At 39.4% G+C, this 21,881-nt stretch overlaps 2 protein-coding genes across 2 annotated transcripts; both read right to left on the bottom strand.

Annotated features, from left to right (window-relative positions):
* Positions 1–645: 645 nt before the first annotated feature.
* dhrsx (dehydrogenase/reductase (SDR family) X-linked) lies at positions 646–20,408 on the bottom strand. The gene is made up of 7 exons (XM_073462560.1): positions 20,307–20,408; positions 9,668–9,775; positions 8,427–8,495; positions 5,370–5,471; positions 5,005–5,212; positions 3,111–3,318; positions 646–2,483 (listed from the first exon to the last, which is right to left on the bottom strand). Exons 1-7 carry the CDS (start codon positions 20,404–20,406, stop codon positions 2,307–2,309), a joined length of 972 nt encoding a protein of 323 aa, XP_073318661.1. The 5' UTR covers positions 20,407–20,408; the 3' UTR covers positions 646–2,306.
* Positions 14,042–20,380, bottom strand: LOC140992261 (E3 SUMO-protein ligase ZBED1-like). The gene is made up of 2 exons (XM_073462559.1): positions 20,307–20,380; positions 14,042–16,187 (listed from the first exon to the last, which is right to left on the bottom strand). The coding sequence occupies exon 2, from the start codon at positions 16,136–16,138 to the stop codon at positions 14,090–14,092; it is 2,049 nt and encodes a 682-aa protein (XP_073318660.1). The 5' UTR covers positions 16,139–16,187; positions 20,307–20,380; the 3' UTR covers positions 14,042–14,089.
* Positions 20,409–21,881: the final 1,473 nt, after the last annotated feature.

The raw sequence follows: 21,881 nt of genomic DNA, 5'->3' as shown, positions 1-21,881 counted from the left end.
TAGCTGGTTAGCATGCTAACTTCAGTAGACATCTCTGCAGCACGAAACATAGACGTCTTTGACAGAACGTCAACACTGTTGTCTCTTCACACTTGTTACGTTTGTTATAATTTTTATTTTAAACAAAAATTCTGGCAATATCTAAGTTTGTAAGTAACATTTCTTTGGTTCCAGCTATTCTAAGGACATTCTGCTTTTAAATCAGACATTTTAAACAGTAGTAGGCACATGTCTCCAGCATCCCCAGTGTAAATACACATACTATGTTTTGTCATATTTCTCCTGTTGCATACATTGCAAAATATGTGTATTGCATTGCAGATCAAAAATATGAATAATTCTCCCATAAATGCATGTTTCTCAATGTCTTAATGTCCTATTTCAATGCATTATGTTTCTGTAAAGCACTTTGAATCCCCGTGTCTGAATGGAGCCATATAAAGAATCTTGCCTTTTCTACATGTGGTGTCATTTACATTGCAGAAATCACCATATAGTGTACTGCTTGATCATTCAGAAGTCAGATGTGTTACTAATATCTTTTTTAGTTATTGTTGTGTATTCAGTATTTCAGTTAATGAACGCCTGTCTAAGCTAAAAATATAATAAAACATATATAAAACGCAGGCAACTCAGAAATTTGGAGGCAATTTTCTTTATTAGTGATCAACATATTCTTGCCCCAAGTGGGACGTCTGTTGATATGATACATGTAAACATACTATTCATAAACACTATAAATGAATGCACACTGATAAAATCATTATTCACAGTGATCATTGTAAATATTTGTGTGCGTTATATAATCAATAAATCAGACCTTTAATGGAAACAGTGTCTGACTGTAATGCATGCAGTAAGAGGAGGTGGATAACAAGGACAGAGCGGAGGAGATGAAGGACAGCAGTCTGGATGATGACTTTGGGAAGTCTTCTACAATCTTCATGGCATATCACATAAATAATACTGTTATTATTTAATGTATTTCACAGATTCAAGCAACCATTGAGGCACAATACTAAAATACATTTTTGATTTGTTTGGAAAATTAATATCCAAAATTCATTAGATGATATGAGGAACAATTTAAAAAACATTTCTCTACATATTTGAAATTAATCAACAGAAAATGTTAAAGTATAAAGCTGGCATTAAACAATATCCAAGTGCAGACCCAGACCACCAAAGTGTCTTCATGACTTCACTATCCATGTGGCTGTCAGCCCCGAGCACAGTGGTTCCTACTGAGCGTGTTCATCTTTCAAAACAAACTTACACATACAGTATATACTGTAGTTTCATTTTCACAAACCACCTAACCCTAATGTCTCAGGCTCGTTTCCTAAATTGTCTGGTAGGTGTAGTTTTCAGCTAACTTTACTCAAAAATGAGGAGGAGTTACTGCCTTTGGACCATTTTCAGCATGGATTAATAAAGATCTGGTTCTCCAGTAAGTGTTTCCGGCAGCGGCACAGTGTATGTGGGATTGATCGTTGTTAGTTTTGCCATTTTCAAAGAATTAACAACAAGACAAATCTGGATTTTTGCCAGCCTTATCCTGAAACATCACAAATTGAAGTCAAGAAGGAAATGGGACTTTGTTAACACCTTTGCTTTGAGCAACCAAACTAAAACCAGAGCCATTGGTATGTGGGGGCTCTTAAATTTCTAAAATTATTTGTACTTCATATTCACTTTACATGCTGATTCATAATATGAATGTTAAAATGAATTATCATTCAGACTGAAGTACATTTGTGGTGTGTGAAGCTCCATGAAATGTTTTGTTCTTCTTTAAATGAAATCTCAATTCAGATCTCTACACTATCTACATACTGACACATCACATTATATCACACATGTGGAAACATTAATTGAGACTATGCCAGAATATTAAAAAAAATACTTAAAATAAATCAATACAGCCTCCGCTGTAGGCTTACATAGGCACTGATAAGGCATTCAGGCTGCTGTGGTGAACAGATTGTCTGTCATTGTTACGCAACAAAAGCTGCTCGACTAGAAAAACTTGGCCTGTAAACACAACAAGTGCATTTGGCACATGGAGAACTCTGTATTTGACTCTCTATAGCTGATCAGCTGTTGAGAACTAAAACATACAGATAACAGGAATTAACTGTGCAGAAAGTGAAGCATGTCCATGTGCGTATAATAATCTAGATATCTAAGTGTTGGCACAATATAAAGTGCGGCAGTGGTTCTATATGATCAGTAAGCTGCAGGTACCATCTCTTAGGTGACGCTGGTTGATGTGGATCTTTCCTGTGTGAGGGTCACAGTCAGGCCTACGGAAGGCCCGCCAGCTCACAGCTCTTCTTCCACAGCTTCGCTTGTAGCTCAGAGTCGTAGGAGGAGTCAGAGGACTCCCTCTTCTTGCCGTTGTACAGGTAACAACCCCCCACCCCCTCCATCTCAGAGGCAGCTGCTGCGTAGACAGATATGGACGCTCCCTCCGCTGGAGTCTGAGAGAAGAAAAGAACCGTCAACAGCTTGAGGTAAAACAAAATTAATGATATTAGCTGCATCGATGCCCCTGCAGCAGAAACGATAAGTTTCTCCATTTTTAGAGACAATGTGCACATTTATGCACGAGGCACAGCAGCTTACATTTATGGATTATTTAAATCTCCCGACACTGGAGATTTACAGTAATGTTAATGCTGTATGTTCTAATAAACATCATAAGGTCACACACACACAGTACAGGTTCACACACTGAAATTGTTTGAAGTACAGCAGCCAACCTCCTGATGAATCCTGAGCTCCATCAGAGCCGTCTACAAAATATTTACTTCAGAAGCTAAAAGTTTAAGTGTGTTTCCTCTGAAGAGTTTCCTTTATAATAACATATTTTCAATGTGCTGCCTAAATGTGCCATGATATTTGCTGCAGTGACATTAATGTGCACATGGAAATGTTTAAAATACTGAAGCAGCCATTAGTCTTTTGTATTCTTGCATTTTGCAGGGGCAATTAAAACGGTTAATCATCTCCATGCTTGAAAAAAAAGAAAAAGAAATTATGTTTTGGCCACGTCACCGAGCCCTAAGATATATAACACAAGACAAGTCATGCCATTAAAAATGTACCCTGAACAGTATCTTGGCCACAGGTTTCTTCATTGCCTGTGCAAGGGTCCACAGGTTGTCGTACAGCGCCGTGTCCACCATGCCGGGGTCCACGGCGTTGACGGTCACTGGGAAACCGCCAGCCATCAGCTGCTCCTGCAGGTAGTAGGTGAAGAGGACCAGAGCCAGTTTGCTTTGGGAGTAGGCACCATGGGAACTGTAGTGTTTCCTGGAGACAGGGCGGGGGAGGGGACGACAGTGTGCTTATTAACCTTGAAGTCATGCTTTCATTAAAACATGCACAAATTCTCAACGTGACATCAACTTCAGACTGAGCCATGAAGGTTGATTATAGCTCAGAGCTGTGGGTTGACTATGTTGGTTTGAAGGCTGAGAGTGAGTCTAGACAATATTTTTTGAATTTTAAACACTCCATAACTTCCCTTCAAAATGTTCCACACACTCAACAGAGACAACATTCACTCATGGTCTCTTGATGATGAGACAGTGCTATCGATCAGATCTCGGAGTGCAGTTGAGCTGCACCGCTGTGACGCCCTGGAGGAAAGACTCCTCTTTATTCTTCTCTGTGCTGTCTGAGAGGGAATATTGTTGTGAAAAACCATAAATGAACCATATTCAGCTGCATTAGACAACAGTATGACTTCAGAGGATGGATGTCTGCACTTAGCCAATGCGGTGTAAAAACCATGTAAAAATGATTGGGAGATAAAAGAATTTAATCTTTTATAGCACACTAGGATGATTAAGAAATAAATCTATTATCCACAAACACCAGAATGTAGCGTTATATCTTGTTTCATGCTGATTTAGGATGTTAGCTAATGGCACGCCATAGCCAAGATTTTTAGAAATACTTGTCATGAGTTGAAGTCTTTCAATGTTTGAATTATTTGGAGTTTTCATATTTCAGTTATTTAGTTAACTCTCCAATTACTGTGTGCTTCTTTTAAATGTTATTTACGTATTCATTTTGATATGAAGGCCAAAATGTTGTTTCAAACCGTTCTTCTCTCTGTCAGGAATGAAAGCCAGGTAAAGAATTCGTTCTTCATTCAAACTTGCACTTCCATAAATATAGAGGTCCTAAAACCCAGAAATCAGTTAGCGTTTTCCCACTCCTGGTTCCCTCGTCTGGAAGGGATTTTATGATTAAACTAGAACCAGGCTATACAGCATTGCTAGCAGCTCTGTGAGGTTGTACTTAGACATAAGTGGTGTTTTGAGCTAAATGCTAACATGCTCACAATGACAATGCTAACATGCACATTAGAATGCTAACATTTGCTAATTAGCGTGATGTTCAACAGGTATAATGTTTACGATTTTCACCATCTTAGTTTAGCACATAAGGATGCTAACATTTGCTAATTAGCATGATGTTCAACAGGTTTAATGTTTACGATTTTCACCATCTTAGTTTAGCACATAAGGATGCTAACATTTGCTAATTAGCATGATGTTCAACAGGTATAATGTTTACGATTTTCACCATCTTAGTTTAGCACATAAGGATGCTAACATTTGCTAATTAGCATGACAAAACAACGTACAGTGGAGACTGATGGGACTGCCATTAGTTTTACATTAGTTATTTGGTAAAGGTACATTCATTGTCATTTTTTAAATCAGATTTAAAAAACGAAACATGCAGCCAGAAGAGGCATTCAAATCAGCATTAAAACATTTATGTTTAATGTGGTTAAAGCGGGAATGTCAGTAAAGTAGTTATCAGTAAAATCAATATGAGTGATTCTCACTGTATCAGTTATCAGTAGCTGCTTCATACTGTATGAAAAGCTTCTTCAGATCGTTAAATCCCTGCAGCTGGTTTAAATAGACTGTTAAGTGTTTGTGACATCGAGAGTTTTAGGATTGTAATTATTCCTCGTACCTCCTGTTTAAATCATCCAGGTCCACCACTCCTGCGTAGTGTGTAGCAGAGGACATGTTGACGATCCTGGAGCAGCAGCCGTGTCTTCCTGACCTCTTCAGCAGGTCCAGCAGCAGGTTGGTCAGCAGGAAATGGCCGAGGTAGTTGAGCGCAAAGTGGAACTCGAAGCCGTCCTCTGTCTGTCTCTCAGGAACCAGCATGGTGCCAGCTGTATGAGGGGATGACATTAGACACAAGTATGCTTTTAGTCTACAATGCACGTCCAATCACTCGACCTAAAAACTGTTTGACAAACACCTAGACTTTCAAAATGTAACGCCAGTATGACTTTTCACGCCTTTACAGAGACAATCACAGCAACCTACCGTTGTTAACCAGAACATGGAGGGGGAGGCCTTTGTTCTTGAACGTCTTTACAAACTGTCGCACTGATTTCATTGAGGTCAGGTCCACGTAGACAAACTCAGCTGTCAACAGAAAAAAACACAGATTTCAGAGAGCCTGACAGAGAAAGCCTGTATAGAGAGCATACTAATCAGGTATTCTTGTTCAAAAAAGATGCCTGCACCTCATGCAGAAAATGATACAGAACCAAATATTGTGCATGAAGTTCCAAATATTACCTTTTTGCTTTAAGCATCACACTACACACTTAAGAGGTTTCTGTCATGTCTCCATGAAGGAATAAACTCATTGTGTTGATGCTACTCTGAGGAAAATGGGAGCGATCCATAAAAAATCTGGTTATTTAGCTTCTAAATGCTTCGCTATGGTTTCACCAGGTAGTCTCTAACCTGTAAAATCAAAGAAGTTCAGAGTCTCTGAAGAGCTGAGGGGAATTAAAGGTGCAATATGTAAGAATTAGCCACCTGTCAAATTAATATTTAAAATAAATAGGGGCTAGCTATTTATTAGCTGTCGTTAGCTGCTCAACTTAGTTAGCCATGCAGCTAGTGTTCTGACGGAGAGCTCGGGGACCAGGGGACTGTTGGTGTTTACACTGTAATCATAGGAGCTTTGGACCGGGATGGGTCGGGGCTAGCTGGTTAGCATACTAACTTCAGTAGATATTTATGTAACGCAATACATAGACGTGTCATAACGTTAAGTTAGTTAATTTTCAAATGTGTTCAACTAAAATGATTACATATTGCCCCTTTAAAGTTCCCATTGAATGCCTAGTGGAGTGCTATTTGCTATGTGCTATGTTTCCTGTAAGAACAGGAGAGACTTGTTGTGGATATTCTATAGCTCTAGGTGAACGCAACTGGACCGGGCTGGAACGACAGCATGAGAGAAAGGCAGTCTGAAGACAGGGAATACAGTACTGAGGTGGTTTTCTTTGCCTGGTTTGGCTCCTGGCACCCCGGGGCTAAGAAGGTAAATAGGACTGCTAACTTAGCTGCACGGCTAACTGAGCTAATTACCTAACAGATGTTACATTTAGCAGCAATTAGCAGTTACTTAAACAGTAAAGCAGCTGGTATCTGTCCATCAGGAAACTCCATGAATCACCTTTGTACTCCATTTTCCTCACATCCTAGATAACATTACTGTTTATATTACAGGATATGATAGGAGAAGGATGAATTAGTTCTGAAATTTCAACACGTATCTTGGACAGATTTCTTTAAGCCTGGAAGTGAAACTCACTGGATGTAATCAAACAGAAATGTTAGTTAGGAGTTGGTTGCTAATGGGTTATCATATACTGCATGTTGTTTTACATCAAAATATGGCCCAATTTCCTTCCAGATTTTCATTGTGCAATAACTTGTCAGTCGCTGCTCAACTGGTAAGTGATGAAATTATAACAATTTGTCAGATTCACTAACAAAATGGCCGCTGTGTGGATAGGGTCAATGGTCCTAGTGCATTTGGCCCTAGTCCACTTTCACCCAAATAAGTGAATAAAGTTGTGTTTTGTACAAGTTATAGAGACGGGTTTTATGCAGGTACTTTTTCTCGCTACTTGTTTTTCAGTAAATTCTAGAAATACCATGAAGAATACCTACAGGATTTTTTTTTTATGGCCAATGGTGAGATATGTAGCAAAATGTGAACAAAAACACTTAAATATTGATTTCGACTTCAAGGGAACATTGAGGGTTAAACTGGCATAGTAAATCTGCACTGAATGTGGGATTAAAGCTCTGAACAGCTTTGAAACTAGAGCATGTTCTCTCTAAATCTTGGTACATGCTTATTTCCTAGCAACTGCAGGCATGTTATTCATGAGTAACTTTACTGACCTAACCTCTCGAGCACCTATTAAATCAATTAAACTCCTCCATTGGAGAATATTGTGCATCACACTAATTGGGATGCCTGACAAGAGAGGGTAAAAGTAGGGTTTGAAGTGATGTTTTGCTGCAGAATGTCCGTTTGCAGACGGACATTAAAAAGCCTACTTAGAATCCACTAAATCACTCGACTAATTAGTGCTGTTTGTCACCCAGTCGCACTGAAACAAAGAGCTCTCTGTGTGGAGATGGCATGATAATGATGGCTGTCATTACACTGGCCTGTCCATGCAGCACTCTCTCCTGTGTTTAGGAGGAAATTCACTCGACTGGAAGATTTTCCAATTTATAGGACACTTCTCTCTACATCAGTCAGGTTATGAACAGCTGGCTGCCTTCATCAGTCCCATTAAAAGCTGCTTTCATCAGCGCTGTGCCGACGTTGGCCCTCAGGTTCAGATTGTGCGCTTTTGGACAAACTCCGTAATTTACAATTGGTTTTCGAAATGAAACAAAATAGGTTAGATCTCTACTGACACAGACTGACTGTTCATGAAGTCCTCAGGGGAAGAACAAAAGCACAAAGCTCATTTGAGATCTTTTTAGGACAACCAAATTTAAAGTTCAGCCACATTAACTCACACACATGAACCTCTGTGTCTACAGTCATGTCCTGGAGTTGTTTCTCATATTCATTTATAATGACGCACACAACATTCTTCTGGAAAGACATGTTCATCCTGGTGCTGTTGTCAGTTTATAGATGAACTACACAATATTTCATTGTTTGTTAACAGTGTAATAACTATACATAACTATACAGTTGCCATTTATTAATGATAAAGTGTTACCATGTATCCAACAACTACAACTACACGTACAATTTTAGGGTACTTGTATGTATTTATATTTTATGGTACTATGGTACTCCAAATTGTATTTGAGCCTAAAGTTCATTAATGGAAGTAGTCATTTGGAACATGTACACTGAGTATATATATATAAATATTAAATTTTCTTACTTTTTACCCCAGTAGATTTATATTGACAGTTACTCACCTTACAGAACCAGTTGTGTCATTTCACATTTTATACCTGACTACTTTATACCTGCTGAAAAAAATGCTAAAATGACAGATACGACCAAAGACAAAGCGATGGAGACAGACAGATGATTACCTTTCCCCTTGCTGCCTTCTTCTTCAATCATCCGGACAGCTGCTTTGCCTTCTTCTTTCTCGTTCCCAGCTGGAGATGATGGAGATCAGAGAGGCTTGGTGGGCAGATGTTCCAGTAGATATCCATTTTAACGTAATCCTACTGCCTAACATCTCTGTTTACAGCAGTGCTAATCATTCGTGTATCCCTTCAAACTTATTTCCCGTTATAAAAATAATCAATCTGAGCTTTATTATTTTAATCATGTTGACTACAGAACACAAACATGCTGTTTGATTGGAATGTAAGATCATCACCTTATTCAGTTCAGTAGAATTTGGTCAGATTGGGGCTGAGGTGCAAAGTGACTTGTGGGTCTTTTAGCCACTCCACAAAATGTGCACCAGCTCAACCATGAGTCCAATCTTTGGAAATAAACCACAACTTTGAAAGCCAATGTGAAGCTCAGTCATTAGCTTACATAAGACACCAATCAGGAGCATCTAGAAGCTAAAATCTCATAAAGCCCCCAAAACATAGTTGTGACAACAGGACAGCACAGATGGTTACAAATCTATCTCGGGCCCCTTATGTTGTGAGTCTTCAAATTAAAACAGGATTTTACAAAATTATGGAGCAACACAAGTGTCTTCTGTTAACAGTATTTGCTTCATTTATTGTCAGTGAACAATTAGGGTGAGAGAAAATTGTGAATTAAAGGTGTAATTTGTAAGAAATGGCCAGAATATGAAGGTAGCTCTAGAACCGCTAACCTGCCGTTAGCAAGTAGCTCAATACACCATGCAGCTAGTAACTCTATTATTTGATGGTTTATGACGGTGTAAAAATATTTCCATCCTTGACATTTTTTTAGTCTATTTGGTTGACTTATTAGACTAAGTAGAGAACTCGCCACTTTTACATCTCCCAGCTGAAGCGACGAGGCTATCAGACTCTTGAGGTACAAAGTGGTATTAGGAGAAAGGATGGGCTAGGGCTAGCTGGTTAGCATTCTAACTTCAGTAGACATTTCTGCAACACAGTACATAGACGTGTTTGACATGACATAAACACTGTTGTTTCTTCACACTCTGTTGATAATGAAAGATCATTTTTCTGAATATTTTAAACTAAAATTCTGACCATATCTTACAAATCGCTCCTTTAAAGCTTGACTGCAGACAGATGTATTAATTTGGAGGGAGAAGCAGGGTATACAGTATATAATCTGGCTTCAGGCATATGATTGGACAGTAGCCTACCTATGACAACATGCATGCCCAGGCTTGCCAGGTGTCTCGCTGTCTCAAAACCCATTCCTCTGGTACCCCCAGTCACAATGGCAACCCTTCCATTTTGCTTTGGTAAGACTGTGTAGGAGGAGAGAGGGGACCACATGAGAACAATATGCAATCCATTTCCACTTGTTTTGGAACCACATAAATGTGTTCTTTTCTGTAACATGTAGGGTTAAATGTAGCGACATCACAGCCAGTTCACTTAGTCTCATTGGCTGAATCTAAATGTCCATCCTCTGGACTTTGCGTGCTGAACATTTGCGGACTTCAGTCGTACATACTGTGACACGTTTACTGTCATCATGTCAATTCTGCGAGGGTATGAGACAAGGCTATTTAAACCAGTCACCACAACACTGTCGTTGAGGAATACCGTTACCATGAGGGGGGGCTTGATCTGTGTGTCAAAGCTGCTTCCACATGAATCCCAGGACCCAAGAGTAATTAAATCAGGGAAGCCCGGTGAAGTCCGCACCCCAAGCACACTCTGAAAGTCAGCAAAAAGTCTGCTTGAGGGCCCTTGCGGGGGCTTGATGAATTGTGGGTTTGGACAGACATCAGCACTTAGACTTCCCGCAAACAGCACAAATCTACAAGAGCAGTGAAGTCTAGACATTGGGATTCAGCCACTGATCCACTTCCTGACTTTGACTTTGTTTTCTTTGCAGCAGTTCATGTGTCAGATAAGATTCTGTCACATAGCTTTTACAGCGACAGAATGGATATCCAACGGGTCCAGGGCAGTCTAAATGCCTATGGACTATGTTAGGGCAGGAAGGCTTAATCTTGAAAAAGGCAAGAATCATCTAATACATTTGAAACTGTTGTCCCTGTGGAAGATGAACAATTATAAAAGTGCATCAGTGTCGCTATAAAAATGGAAATATTTGACTCAGCAAATGTTGAAAACATATTTTTTACTTTCATGACGCTCTCTTACATGACAGTTCATGTGCCAGTGTAAGGCAGAGCATGACATTTTTAGAGATCGTTAATTGTTATGCTGTGATATCCATATACAGTAGGTATTTACATATATAGCACATCCCAAACAAAACCAAAAATGTTGATTCACAGAGCATTGAAAAGAAAAATTGAAAGTGCAACGGAAAAGGTCAAACAGACACAACAGAGCTTACAACATAATGAGTAGATGTTTATAGGAGGCATAGATAGAGACAACACACATTATAACTGTTCTATAATCACAACACTGCCTTTAGTTTACACATTTGTTGGATCCAATATGAAGATATTATGGCTATCTCTGCTGTTACGTTTATTTCAATGAACTACATTTTCTGTACAGATTTTAACGACTGCTTAAGTAAAAATATGATGTACACCATAGCATTTAAAGGATTTCTCTTATTTAAATAAATGAAGAAGTTATTTGTATAGTTTACTTACAGGCTTTAATACATCTCTTCCAACTTGAAGTTCTTTCTTTCCGTGACTGAGAAGATTGAGAAGATTTTTGACTTATTCTAATTTTGTGCTTTAAGTACAAGTCAGGCTGTAGTTAGCCTAGCTCAGCATTAAGACTGGAAGCAAGGAAAAACAGCTAGCCTAGCTCTGCTCAAACTAGAAAAACACATTACGTCAGTTTGTATTATTTCCAGAAATGTCACAAGACAGATAGCTTATAGCCATGCTAGCGGCTCTGTTAGGCTTTACTTTTGCACTGCAGTGATTTCATAAATTGCCAGCATCAACGTGTTAACATTAGGGATAGACCGATTATCGGCGCCGATATTCGGCATTTTGAAGCATATCGGCATCGGCCTTTTTTTTAATCCGACGGCTGATAAGAGATCAATTTAAAACTGGGTTATTTTGGCTCTGATGCAGCTGCGCCTCTCTGTCTGCTGTCACTACTCTGTCTCCAGCATTGTCCCACCCACAGCACCATCTGATTGGTTACACGCTCTGGTTACACGCACAGGTAACAGCCAATCAGCAGTGAAAGCTGTGCATGCACAGTGCTCACGTGAGCTGTAGAGTTTCGCTACAGTCTGCTGAGCGTGTAGAGCCCAGCGGACCGGTGGCTAACGTTACGCTAATGCTAATCAGCCTTCACCTCAACGTGCTTCCCTGCAATAAAACTGGACTGAATTGAGTTCATTAGGTTTTTACTCTCTCTCTCACACACACAGACTTCTACTATCACGGACTATTTCCATATCGATATTATCAGCAACCTTGTTTCGAGTGATTAACACGCACGTCTGGAGGGACCGCGAGCGAGCAGAGCTGCCGCTTATGTTTATATAACGTTAATGGGCTCAGTAATGTTACTCGTAGTTGTTGAGTGTAGAGGACTGGGATGGTTATTACAATTTCAGGAGAGTCTGCTGCCTTAACTTACCTTCGAAACCGAGCCCCCAGGAACAGCGCCGGTTCCGTTCGGCAAAACTTTTTCTCCTCTCCGCTCGCAGTCCCTCCAGACGTGCTTGTTAATCACTCGAAACAAGGTTGCTGATCATATCGATATGGAAATAGTCCGTGATAGTAACGTAGCCCGCCGGTAGCCCCACCGGTCCGCTTCCTCCTTCTGGCTCTGGACGCTCAGCAGACTGTAGCGAAACTGTACAACTCTACAGTAACTACTGACGTTACTGTGAGGCCCAATACGTTAGCGGCAGCTGTCTGTTCCTATGATAAACACTGATTATTAAAGTGAAGATGCTGCAGGCTATTTAGTGTTTTTAACGGTTTAATCACTTGAAACAAGGTTGCTGATAATATTGATAGGGAAATAGTCAGTGATCAAAGTAAGAAGTGTTTGTGTGTGTGTGTGTGTGTGTGTGTGTGTGTGTGTGTGTGTGTGTGTGTGTGTGTGAGTAAAATTCAGTTAGTTTTATTGCAGGGAAGCACGTTGAGGGGATGGCTAGAGAATTAAGAAAACGTTAATAAATAAAGAAGTGTGTGTAAGCCACATGAGAAGCTGCAGAAACTGACAGCAAAGCATCTTCTGAGAGAAAACTGTAGGGCAATAATGGCTGTTTAACTACCAAGTTATTTTACTTTACTTTGTGTTGATTGAGATCCCAAGCAGCAGAAAATGACATATTGTTAGATGAAGTGTGTCCTGAAGCTGCCTTTGACAGTTTCTTGTAGAGAGGAGCAGGATATTGCTGTTCAAGACTTAAGACATAATGTAACTGCATCAAGGCCAATATTTTCCGTTTTACTGCAAATGAATATCGGCTCCAAATATCGGTTATCGGCCTCCTTGACTACTAATAATCGGTATCGGTATCGGCCCTGAAAAAACCATATCGGTCTATCTCTAGTTAACATGCTCACATGATGATGACTAACGTCCCTCATAATATATTCAATAATAGTAAGCATTACGGTCGGTCTGATAGACAAGGCCATCATCCATCGCCGATGGCTGACAGTAACTGGATAACTCACTTTTTTGTTTTCAAGCTTCTGAGGCTGAACAAAGCTAAGGTCCGGCCATGTGGTGCCTGGGTAAAGGTCCTTTTAAAACCGGCATGGGGATGTTATGATGCTCTCTGTGAACGTCATATGCCAATATGCAAGCAAATATGCCAACTGATAGACATCCGACAACCCTACAAAGGAAAAAGAAAAATCAAACTTTGACTTGATGATCGAACTAGATGCAAAGTCAGATGATCAATGATGTCATTAGGATTCATCTTCTTGGCACCATAAATGTCTAAAGCAAATTTCACAGCAATCTGTCCAATAGTTGTTGAGACATTTCACTGAAAAACAAAATGTCAGCCCACTAGAAGAAAAATCAGAACTGGCGTTCAATTGGTGAACATGTATATCTGTAGAAAAATCAATGGTTTTCAATTTAATACTTTTAAATTACAATTCTATGTATGCAGTTTGGACATAGGGCTGCACTGCTAGCATTGCTAAAAACAGCAATGCATGGTTTTATGTAGAGTGACGTGTTGGAGCCGAGCAAAAATAGTTCAATAATTGGTTTCATTTGTGTTTATATATTAAACAAATGGAAGTTAACTAGTTGGCTTTGAAGGTCTGGATATGTATGTTTTTCTTGATCGTTGGACAGGCAAGAAGTTTTTCCTGCTTCCATTCTTTGTACTAGCTTGGCTAAATGTCTCCTGGCTTTAGCTCTGTACTGCAATGCACAGACATGAGATTGATAACCTCACTCTGAGAAAAAACGCAAAAAAGCATTTTAAAATATGTCAGTGAGGCAATATAGGCCAAAACCTTTTCATACTAACTAAAGGCCAAAAGTCAAAGAAAGATTATTATAGTATGATCAAGACATTTTCATACAACTGATACCACTTGATTACATTTTTCAATGCATCAGCAGGGAGTAAAGTCATCCAAATTTTTTGACTTTTTGCATATTCAAGCACACAGTCATTCAAGTGGCTGACCCAGACAGTTTCCTTCCCAAACATTGTCCAAATCATCCTCACAGGGTTCAGGCTCATAGTAGCTTCGTGAGTTCTCATACAAGAAGACCTGCTGATCTACTAAAACTGGAGCTAGGCGATTCCTTTTTCCACAGAGAACAGTCCCAGAGGAGCTGAACAGCCTATGACAAGGTACACTCATGGCGGGAACACACCAATACTTCTGGAGCACCTTGGGGAGGGTTGGGAACAAGGGTGCATGACTTGACCACCACAGTAAAGGGTCTTCATTCAGGCCTAGGACTCGCTGTGATTTGTAGTTGCTCAACTCCTCTAACACTTGTGCGTGAAGCTCCTCCTGGCTCTGGTCTGCATCAGACTGGCAAAATATAGCAGCCAAAGGGTTATCCTGGGATACACAGCTCGCTGAGGATTCTCTTAGAGGTGTCTGCTTTTTGCTAGGTGGCTCGTCAGATACCAAGGAGAAATCATCTAGGCATGGTCGCTCTGCAATCTGCTTCTCAAGGATTGCTTTTGCCTCCTCGATTATGTTGTTCTCAACTTTGGAGCGTTCCTGAGTGGACAGGAAGGGCAACTTCTTGTACCGAGGATCCAGGAAGGTAGCAATGTTGAGGAATGTGGAAATTTCTTGTGATAGTTGTGAATTGTGTGAATAGGTGCTTGATAGGACCTTCGAGATTACCTCTTTGGTCATGCTGATCTCTTTGAGGTCCCCTTCCTTGACCTTGAGGGTGTTGTTCAACAGCATATGAAGCACAGGCCTAACCATGCTAATGGTTGGGTACCTGCAAGAAGTTATCATGTTAGCGACAACTTTAAAAGGCTGGAGGACTTCAGCCAAGCCCTCCAACAAGGCCCAGTCAGGACCATCAAAGGTGAACTGATGGTTGCTGGAACTCTCTCTCAGTGTTTCAGTTACAGCAATCTGTTGCTCCCTCAGTCTTTGCAACATTGCCAACGTGGCCAACCAAGACCTACCCCTGTCTGTGATGAGTGCACACTGGGCAAGGCCATGCTGCTTCTGTTTTTCCCTCAGCAGATACATTGCAGGTTCCCTGAAATGGTCAACAATTTTGCGGCAACATCCCAAAAAGCCGTCGACTCGCGGCAGCTGGAAGGCTTCATCCATTGCACGGTTGATGGTGTGTCCAAGGCAAGGCATTTCCACAGATAGATCTAGGAGTGAGCATGCTTTGACAATGTCCACTGAACCATTTGTGGTGGCACCACTGACTTTATGAGTAATCCCCCACTCAACAAAGGTTTCATACATCGCTCTGGTGATGTTCTCGGCTGTGTTGTCCTCTTGTACTTCAAAAGTTTTAAGGCACTTGTTGGTCATAGAGAAGCCAGTTGTACTGTTGTAATTAACTGAATGCATAGAGAGTGAAATATATGTTCTATTCTGGGTTTGGCTTTGCCAAAGGTCGGTAGTAACACCACAGTTCACAACCCCAGCAAGCTCACTAAAGACCATGTCCCGTGTACGGCAATACATCTGAGGCAGCATTTTCACTATCAGGTCGCTTTTGCTCGGTGGACAGTACCCAGGATCAACGGTGCTCATTAAGGTCTTGAAAGTCGGCTCTTCAACTACAGATACAGGGTACAAGCCCTCGCAGATGAAGTTGATGATGGCAGCAGTCAGATCATTGTGTCGTCTGTTTTCATAGTCTAAACTCTGCCTTAGGTTTGTGTCCTGGGATTGCTGCTGAACATGTAGACCTGAAGGCTCATTCTTTATCCTGGAGAATGCTGTTGCAAATGCCTCGCGCATCTGATCTGTGTTGCTCTTCACAAACTCACTGAACTCTACAGGGTGGTTCTTTTCAAGGTGGTACGACAGATTAGAGGTGTTTCCAGAGTAAGCAATCTGACTCATGCATACGCGACAGTATATCCGTTTCCAGTGCAATATGCAGCCATCTGCATCTGTGTCAAAGCCAAAGTATTTCCAGACTTTGCTTTTTGCCCGTGGGTGTGCGACCAGATTGAGGCCGGAGCATGAAGGTCCTGAACCTTTACCCTCCATTGGTTCCTTCAGTAAGAAATCCACTTGGATGCCTTCACTTATTGAGTACCTAACAAGAATAGTGAAATATAAATTTGAGGATGAAGATTAAAACATTTTTGCTATTTGTGAGGCTAAACTAATATAGGATCGAGATTGTTCAACTATGTTTACATGAACACAAGACTGAAACCAGGTTGAGGCAGGAAATCAGATTACTTTAACATATGCTGCTGATCTGATCTCAAAAAACCCTGTTTAAATCAAATGGGAATTTAATGAGATTTCCCATACCCTCTTCCACATTTTCTGACTGAAAAGTTATCGACAGGATAGATGGATAGCCAACAATGTTCCCTTGGCCAAGTAGATTATTTTTTATGAGATTTTGGAAGGAGGAAAATATTGCTGCTCTAGCCTCTACAGGTTGAAAGGTACAGGTCTCTCAAACCTCTGACCAAACCCAGCATCACAAGCTAGGTGTGGTCAAGTGTGGTCTGTCAAACCACACTCGGCTGTAATGTAACATGTAATTATAGTGCCACAGTTTAACTAATTATCTAAACCACTTCGGATGTAAAAGTGAAGTGTATTTTTAAAGAATGCACTCACATTTAATACTTCATAAAACCAGACATGTGAATACAGCTCATAGATTTATAAGAACTAGATAACAAACGCAAACATGGTGCATATCCAACTATAAAGCAATAAAATCTTAAGAGTAACCTTAATGTTACTCTTTTGCCTGACACTGATATTTTTGAATGAAGTATTCATCTTTATTGTCTTTATTGTTAGATAGCACATGCCTAAAACAACCTCAAGCTAAATTTAAAAGCTGATAGCTAAATAAGAGCCATTGAGTAATTTTGTGATTCATAATCCGAATAGTGAATTATTCGTTTCAATAATCTATAGATTAATTGACTATCAAAAAAGTTGTTCGTTGCAGCCCTCGCTCATGTCTGAACTCTCTCACGTGATCTCATGGGGAAGCAGATGTAAACAAAATAGAGACTAGCATGGTGCAACAACTTGCTGTAGTAACGAGTTGCAGTGAGAAAAAACAAAAGCAGAATTTTAAACAAGTCTGAATGAGTAGTGAGACGCAGTCAAGACGAGTTTTCTATTCCTAAGTAAGAACTGGAGGTGAGATTTTAAATTTCTCTCAACAGCAGTATGCTAGCTAACGTTGTTCCTAAGGGCTACAATGTTTACTATTGCCTGGCAGCACCGTCAGCTGCTCTGGGATGCCTCTCTCATTGGTTGTTGTGGTCCAGCTCATGGGTACCAATGTAATCATCCAGATTTTAAATCTTAAACATCATTTTGGATATTATCAGGGCGGCCCCATGAGTCTGTGAGCAGTTCAGGAGGCTTTAGACTGGATCTGTTAACCCCTCATATTACCAGATCATCTGTGCTTAACAGCATGTTTTTAATGAGCACTGCACTAGTTCAGTCCAGTGAAAAGTTTTCTAACTTCCAGGTTTACTTCCTTGTCATGCAGGCCACTGAATATGCACAGTAGTGTTCTCACACTGTCTCCAAAAGCAAGTTACCGCTCAGCCAGAATACCTAACATTGTGATGATGTCAATGATTTTAAAAGCACTGTTCTTAGCTCGAGGAAGATTTTACAAATATAAAACCTCCATAGAATGAAAATTCATAATAGAGTTACAATGACCTGATGAAGTTATGCATTGGAGGCAGGATATTTAACAGTAAAACAATAAACTTTATTGTCCAAAAGGACATTAGTGCACTGAAACAGTAAACTTCACTGGGAATGTGATTATTATTAATTACACCAGGCATCTTTTCAGCATTATGTTCTATTAAAATAAATACATATGCTAATGCTATATATAAGATGCATCTTTGATAGGCAGACAATTACATCAGTCAGGCTCTAGTATGCAGCATAACGGTGACAGGCTTCTAGTTCTAGTTCTAGTTCTGTGAAATCATACATGTAAGAGCACCTTTAATCTCAGCTCATCTGAATAAGAGAACAGCTACTCACTTTTGCACTCATGGTTTACAATAGTAGAGGAGGAATATGACAGACATCTTCCAGAGCTACAGTGACTAATCGATTAATCTATTAGTTGTCAACTATTTCAATGACTGCCATCTATTTTGATAATCAATTAATTGGCTTGAGTCATTTTTGAAGAGAAAACGCCAAAATTCTCTGGTTTCAGCTTCTAGGATGTGATTATTTTCTGGTTTCTTACCTCCTCTATGACAGTGCACTGAATATCTTTGACATAACAAGACATTTGAGGTTGTCATCTTGGGCTTTGGGAACCTCTGATCAATATTTTTCCCAATTTTCTGACATTTTATGGGCCAAAAAATAAACTGATCAATGAAGAAAATAAACAACAGATTATTGTAAGTGGTCTGAATAACTGGCTTAAATGCCTAAGTGTGTGTAATTTGACCATAACACATTGATGTCCTAAAAAAAGACTGGAAACTGGAATTTTTCAGTCAGGCCTCAACTTTTTGTCATGATGTGGGAAACTCCGTATAAACAACATGAAATTAGGAAATTCCTGACCTAACTGCTCCACTCTGCTTTACCAAATAACTGCATTCTTTGTGAGATTATGAGTCTAAACCTCTGGCTTGACTGGAGACACAATCACCTCTTTGTTTAAGTGTAGTGTAGTTCCTACTCTAAGGTCACATGCTTTAACCGAAATTGTTATTTTGTTTTATGGTTTTATGAGTATTTAAAATACTATCAATTCAGTTTGTGAAGTAAGAGCAGAGCAGAGAGGTTATTGTTTATTATAAATGTATAGATTCATCTTTTTTTTATTAATCTTATCTATCGATCGCTCAATCGATCTATTGATCAGTCGCTTGATAGAATGATAGTTAGACACATTCTTATAGAGCATTTACAGTCTTGCAAAGAAATCATTAATGTGTCATATAAGCAGAGAAAATGTCTTGTTATTGACAATTATTATGGATCACATTTCAGCAAAATGACATTGAGATGACACAATCTGATATTATCATTCTACAAATGTCCGCTAATTAATGATTAATTCTGAGCAAACTGTCATTAGAAATGAACAAAATTAGTTACCAACAGTTTTGTTGTCACACATAACAAATTTGGTCTCATGTAATCTTTCTCAACACTTATTTATGTGTGATTTTGCATACATTTACCATATCGTGTGAATCAATATATCCTCATTAGAGCCTGATGGATACTACTGATATTAGGGACTGAAAAATATATCATCCAATGTATACACACATTTTTTGCAATGACCCCTCCAACTATTAAGATTACAAAGATATGTAGGAGAGGCTGGATATTTTACAGTTTAACAATAAACTATTGTTTAAAATGGCATCAGGTCACTGATACAATAAACTTTGCTGGGAATTTCATAATTATAAATTACTCCAGTCCAGCCAACCGATATATCGATATCAGCATTTTTTACCCCTATTATCTGTATTGGCTTTGGCCCCCAGACTTTAGTCTGTCCCGGGCTCAGTGGATATTATATGTCAAGCCTTTTCCCTGAAAGCTACCTAGTTTTCACCTCCACATTCACATTACACAGGTGAGGACAGAGGGTAACAGCTCTTTGAGTGCAGAAGATCAAACTTTGGGTTTTAGAATCACATGATGTCAAGTGGTGACATTAAGTAGCATAAAGGTCACTGCTAGTTCTACTGAAATTCACAACTGTACTTTCAGCATATCTGAATAAAAAACATTATTTAGCTTTATCTGTCAGTAGTTAGTCTTCTAGTCAGTTCTACATACATGTGATTCTTCTGGCAGCATGAAGCCACATCTTTCAGGCCGGGTTCACCAGGTCACCTGTCATTATTTTGATGGAGGATTATGCTAAGCTATGTAGAGAGAATCACTCCTCACACTGTGAACTGTGCGTACTGGATGTATAACATGTATGCCGAACTGACCGGAAGACACTGTTATTAAAAGCTTGTAACTCAGGTTCAATAATTGAGCTTCATTTGTCGATAAATAGCATCATATTTTTGAAAACGCTCACATTTTAAAGGAGTTCGGCATGCAAACAGCACCTATTGTGAACAGGGGCTAAAGTTAGCTTTAAAGAACACAGACTAACAGCTCGTGACAGACATGTAGTAAATACAGTACAAACAGACCAGACCTGGCAGTGTGAACGATCTGTTGAACGTCTGATAGAGAAGAACTTTGATTCCGCACAGATAGAGCCTGAGAAGAGGCACCAGCACTGACAGCAGCCACATCCCTCAGTCCTTCTTCCGACCAACAGCTTCCGAGTCCAACGGTGCTTCGCGGAAATCCGTCCGGCTCTGAGCCTGCATGGGATTAGTAGTGACCGTGGTTCCGCCCCCAAGAAAATTGCGTCACAACATGCCTGAAGGTGTTGGAGATTAACTGTTAAAACAAGAAACATCATTTTAAGGCTTGTTTTTTTTACCCTACTGCCATTTTATAACGGTATTGTGTCGTGTGTAGATCGTAATAATTGATGAAGACCTGCTGATGAGGGAACTTCTTTGGCTGAATCTGCATAACACTTATTTATTACACCCTTTAATTTGCACAATGTAGATTCTATACAGTACAACCTCATGTCATACCTCTGAAATAAATAGGCGTACTGGTGGTGTAGTAATGAGTCCTAAAACCCAGAAATCAGTCCGCATGTTTGCACTCTGTTCCCTCGTATCAAAGTCTGTGGGTTTTTTTCATGGGTTTTCAGTTAAATGTGTGAAATAAGATTAGATTAGATTAATAAGAGGTTGCTACCAAGTGTCTAAATGAGACTACAGAGGTTGTCGGGGACATTAAACCTCATCACAGCGAACACAGAGACTCATCTACTCACTAGTCCGTCTTTACAAGGACAACTTTGGTTACAAACTATTCAAACTCTGACTTTACAACTGGTACATCGATCAGTTTATAGAAAACCTGTATAGTAATTGTGTAGTAAGATGCTTAGTGGTGGTGACGTTTATGTCATATGACCATGATGTAGCCTAACATTAGCTTTTTACTGCTAAGGATTTAATTAATGCTTCTACTGTCAACACAAAAAATCTTATTAGAGTTATAGAATATCACTTTTATTTTACATTGTTTTAAATTTACTAAATTGTGAAATTATTGGTTAAATTATCAGCAACGATCAGCACGTAATTATCATATATCGTATGGGCTGAAAGAAATCCATATTGTTCACCCCTAGTATTTTGGGGCGTTGAGTCGATTTGTCTTCTGTTTTATTTGTGATCCTTTATGACACTGGTGGAGGTCTTAAGCTACTGCTGGAACCAGCCACCTTATGAAAATGAAAATATTTGATTTTTTTTTTCCGGGATAACTATATTGTAGCATTTTAGTTTACAGGCTTATTATGTTTTCTGTGTTTCATTTAAATCCTACTAAATTCTGAATACATTTTATCTCACACACTTTTTTTCAGACTCTCTGGAATAATCAGTCAGAAAGTAAAAATTTTTTTTTAAAAATTAGTCTATAAATATAAATAGCACTCTTGTCTTAGTTTCTAAGAACATAAACTTCCTCTGGTTGCCAAATTCCCCTGAATTCCTAGAAAACATGGACATCTGTACAAACCACCACAGAGATGGGCAGATTACAAAATTATATCACATGGACTTTTGCGGCTCTGCAGATATGGAAAGTACAGAATGACGTGGTGAACATTTTTCCATTGAGATATAATAGGCCT

Source organism: Pagrus major, chromosome 24 (assembly GCF_040436345.1).
Source record: "Pagrus major chromosome 24, Pma_NU_1.0".
Lineage (NCBI taxonomy): Eukaryota > Metazoa > Chordata > Actinopteri > Spariformes > Sparidae > Pagrus > Pagrus major.
Note: the sequence above shows the minus strand (reverse complement) of the source record. Positions and strands in the feature narration are given on the sequence as shown.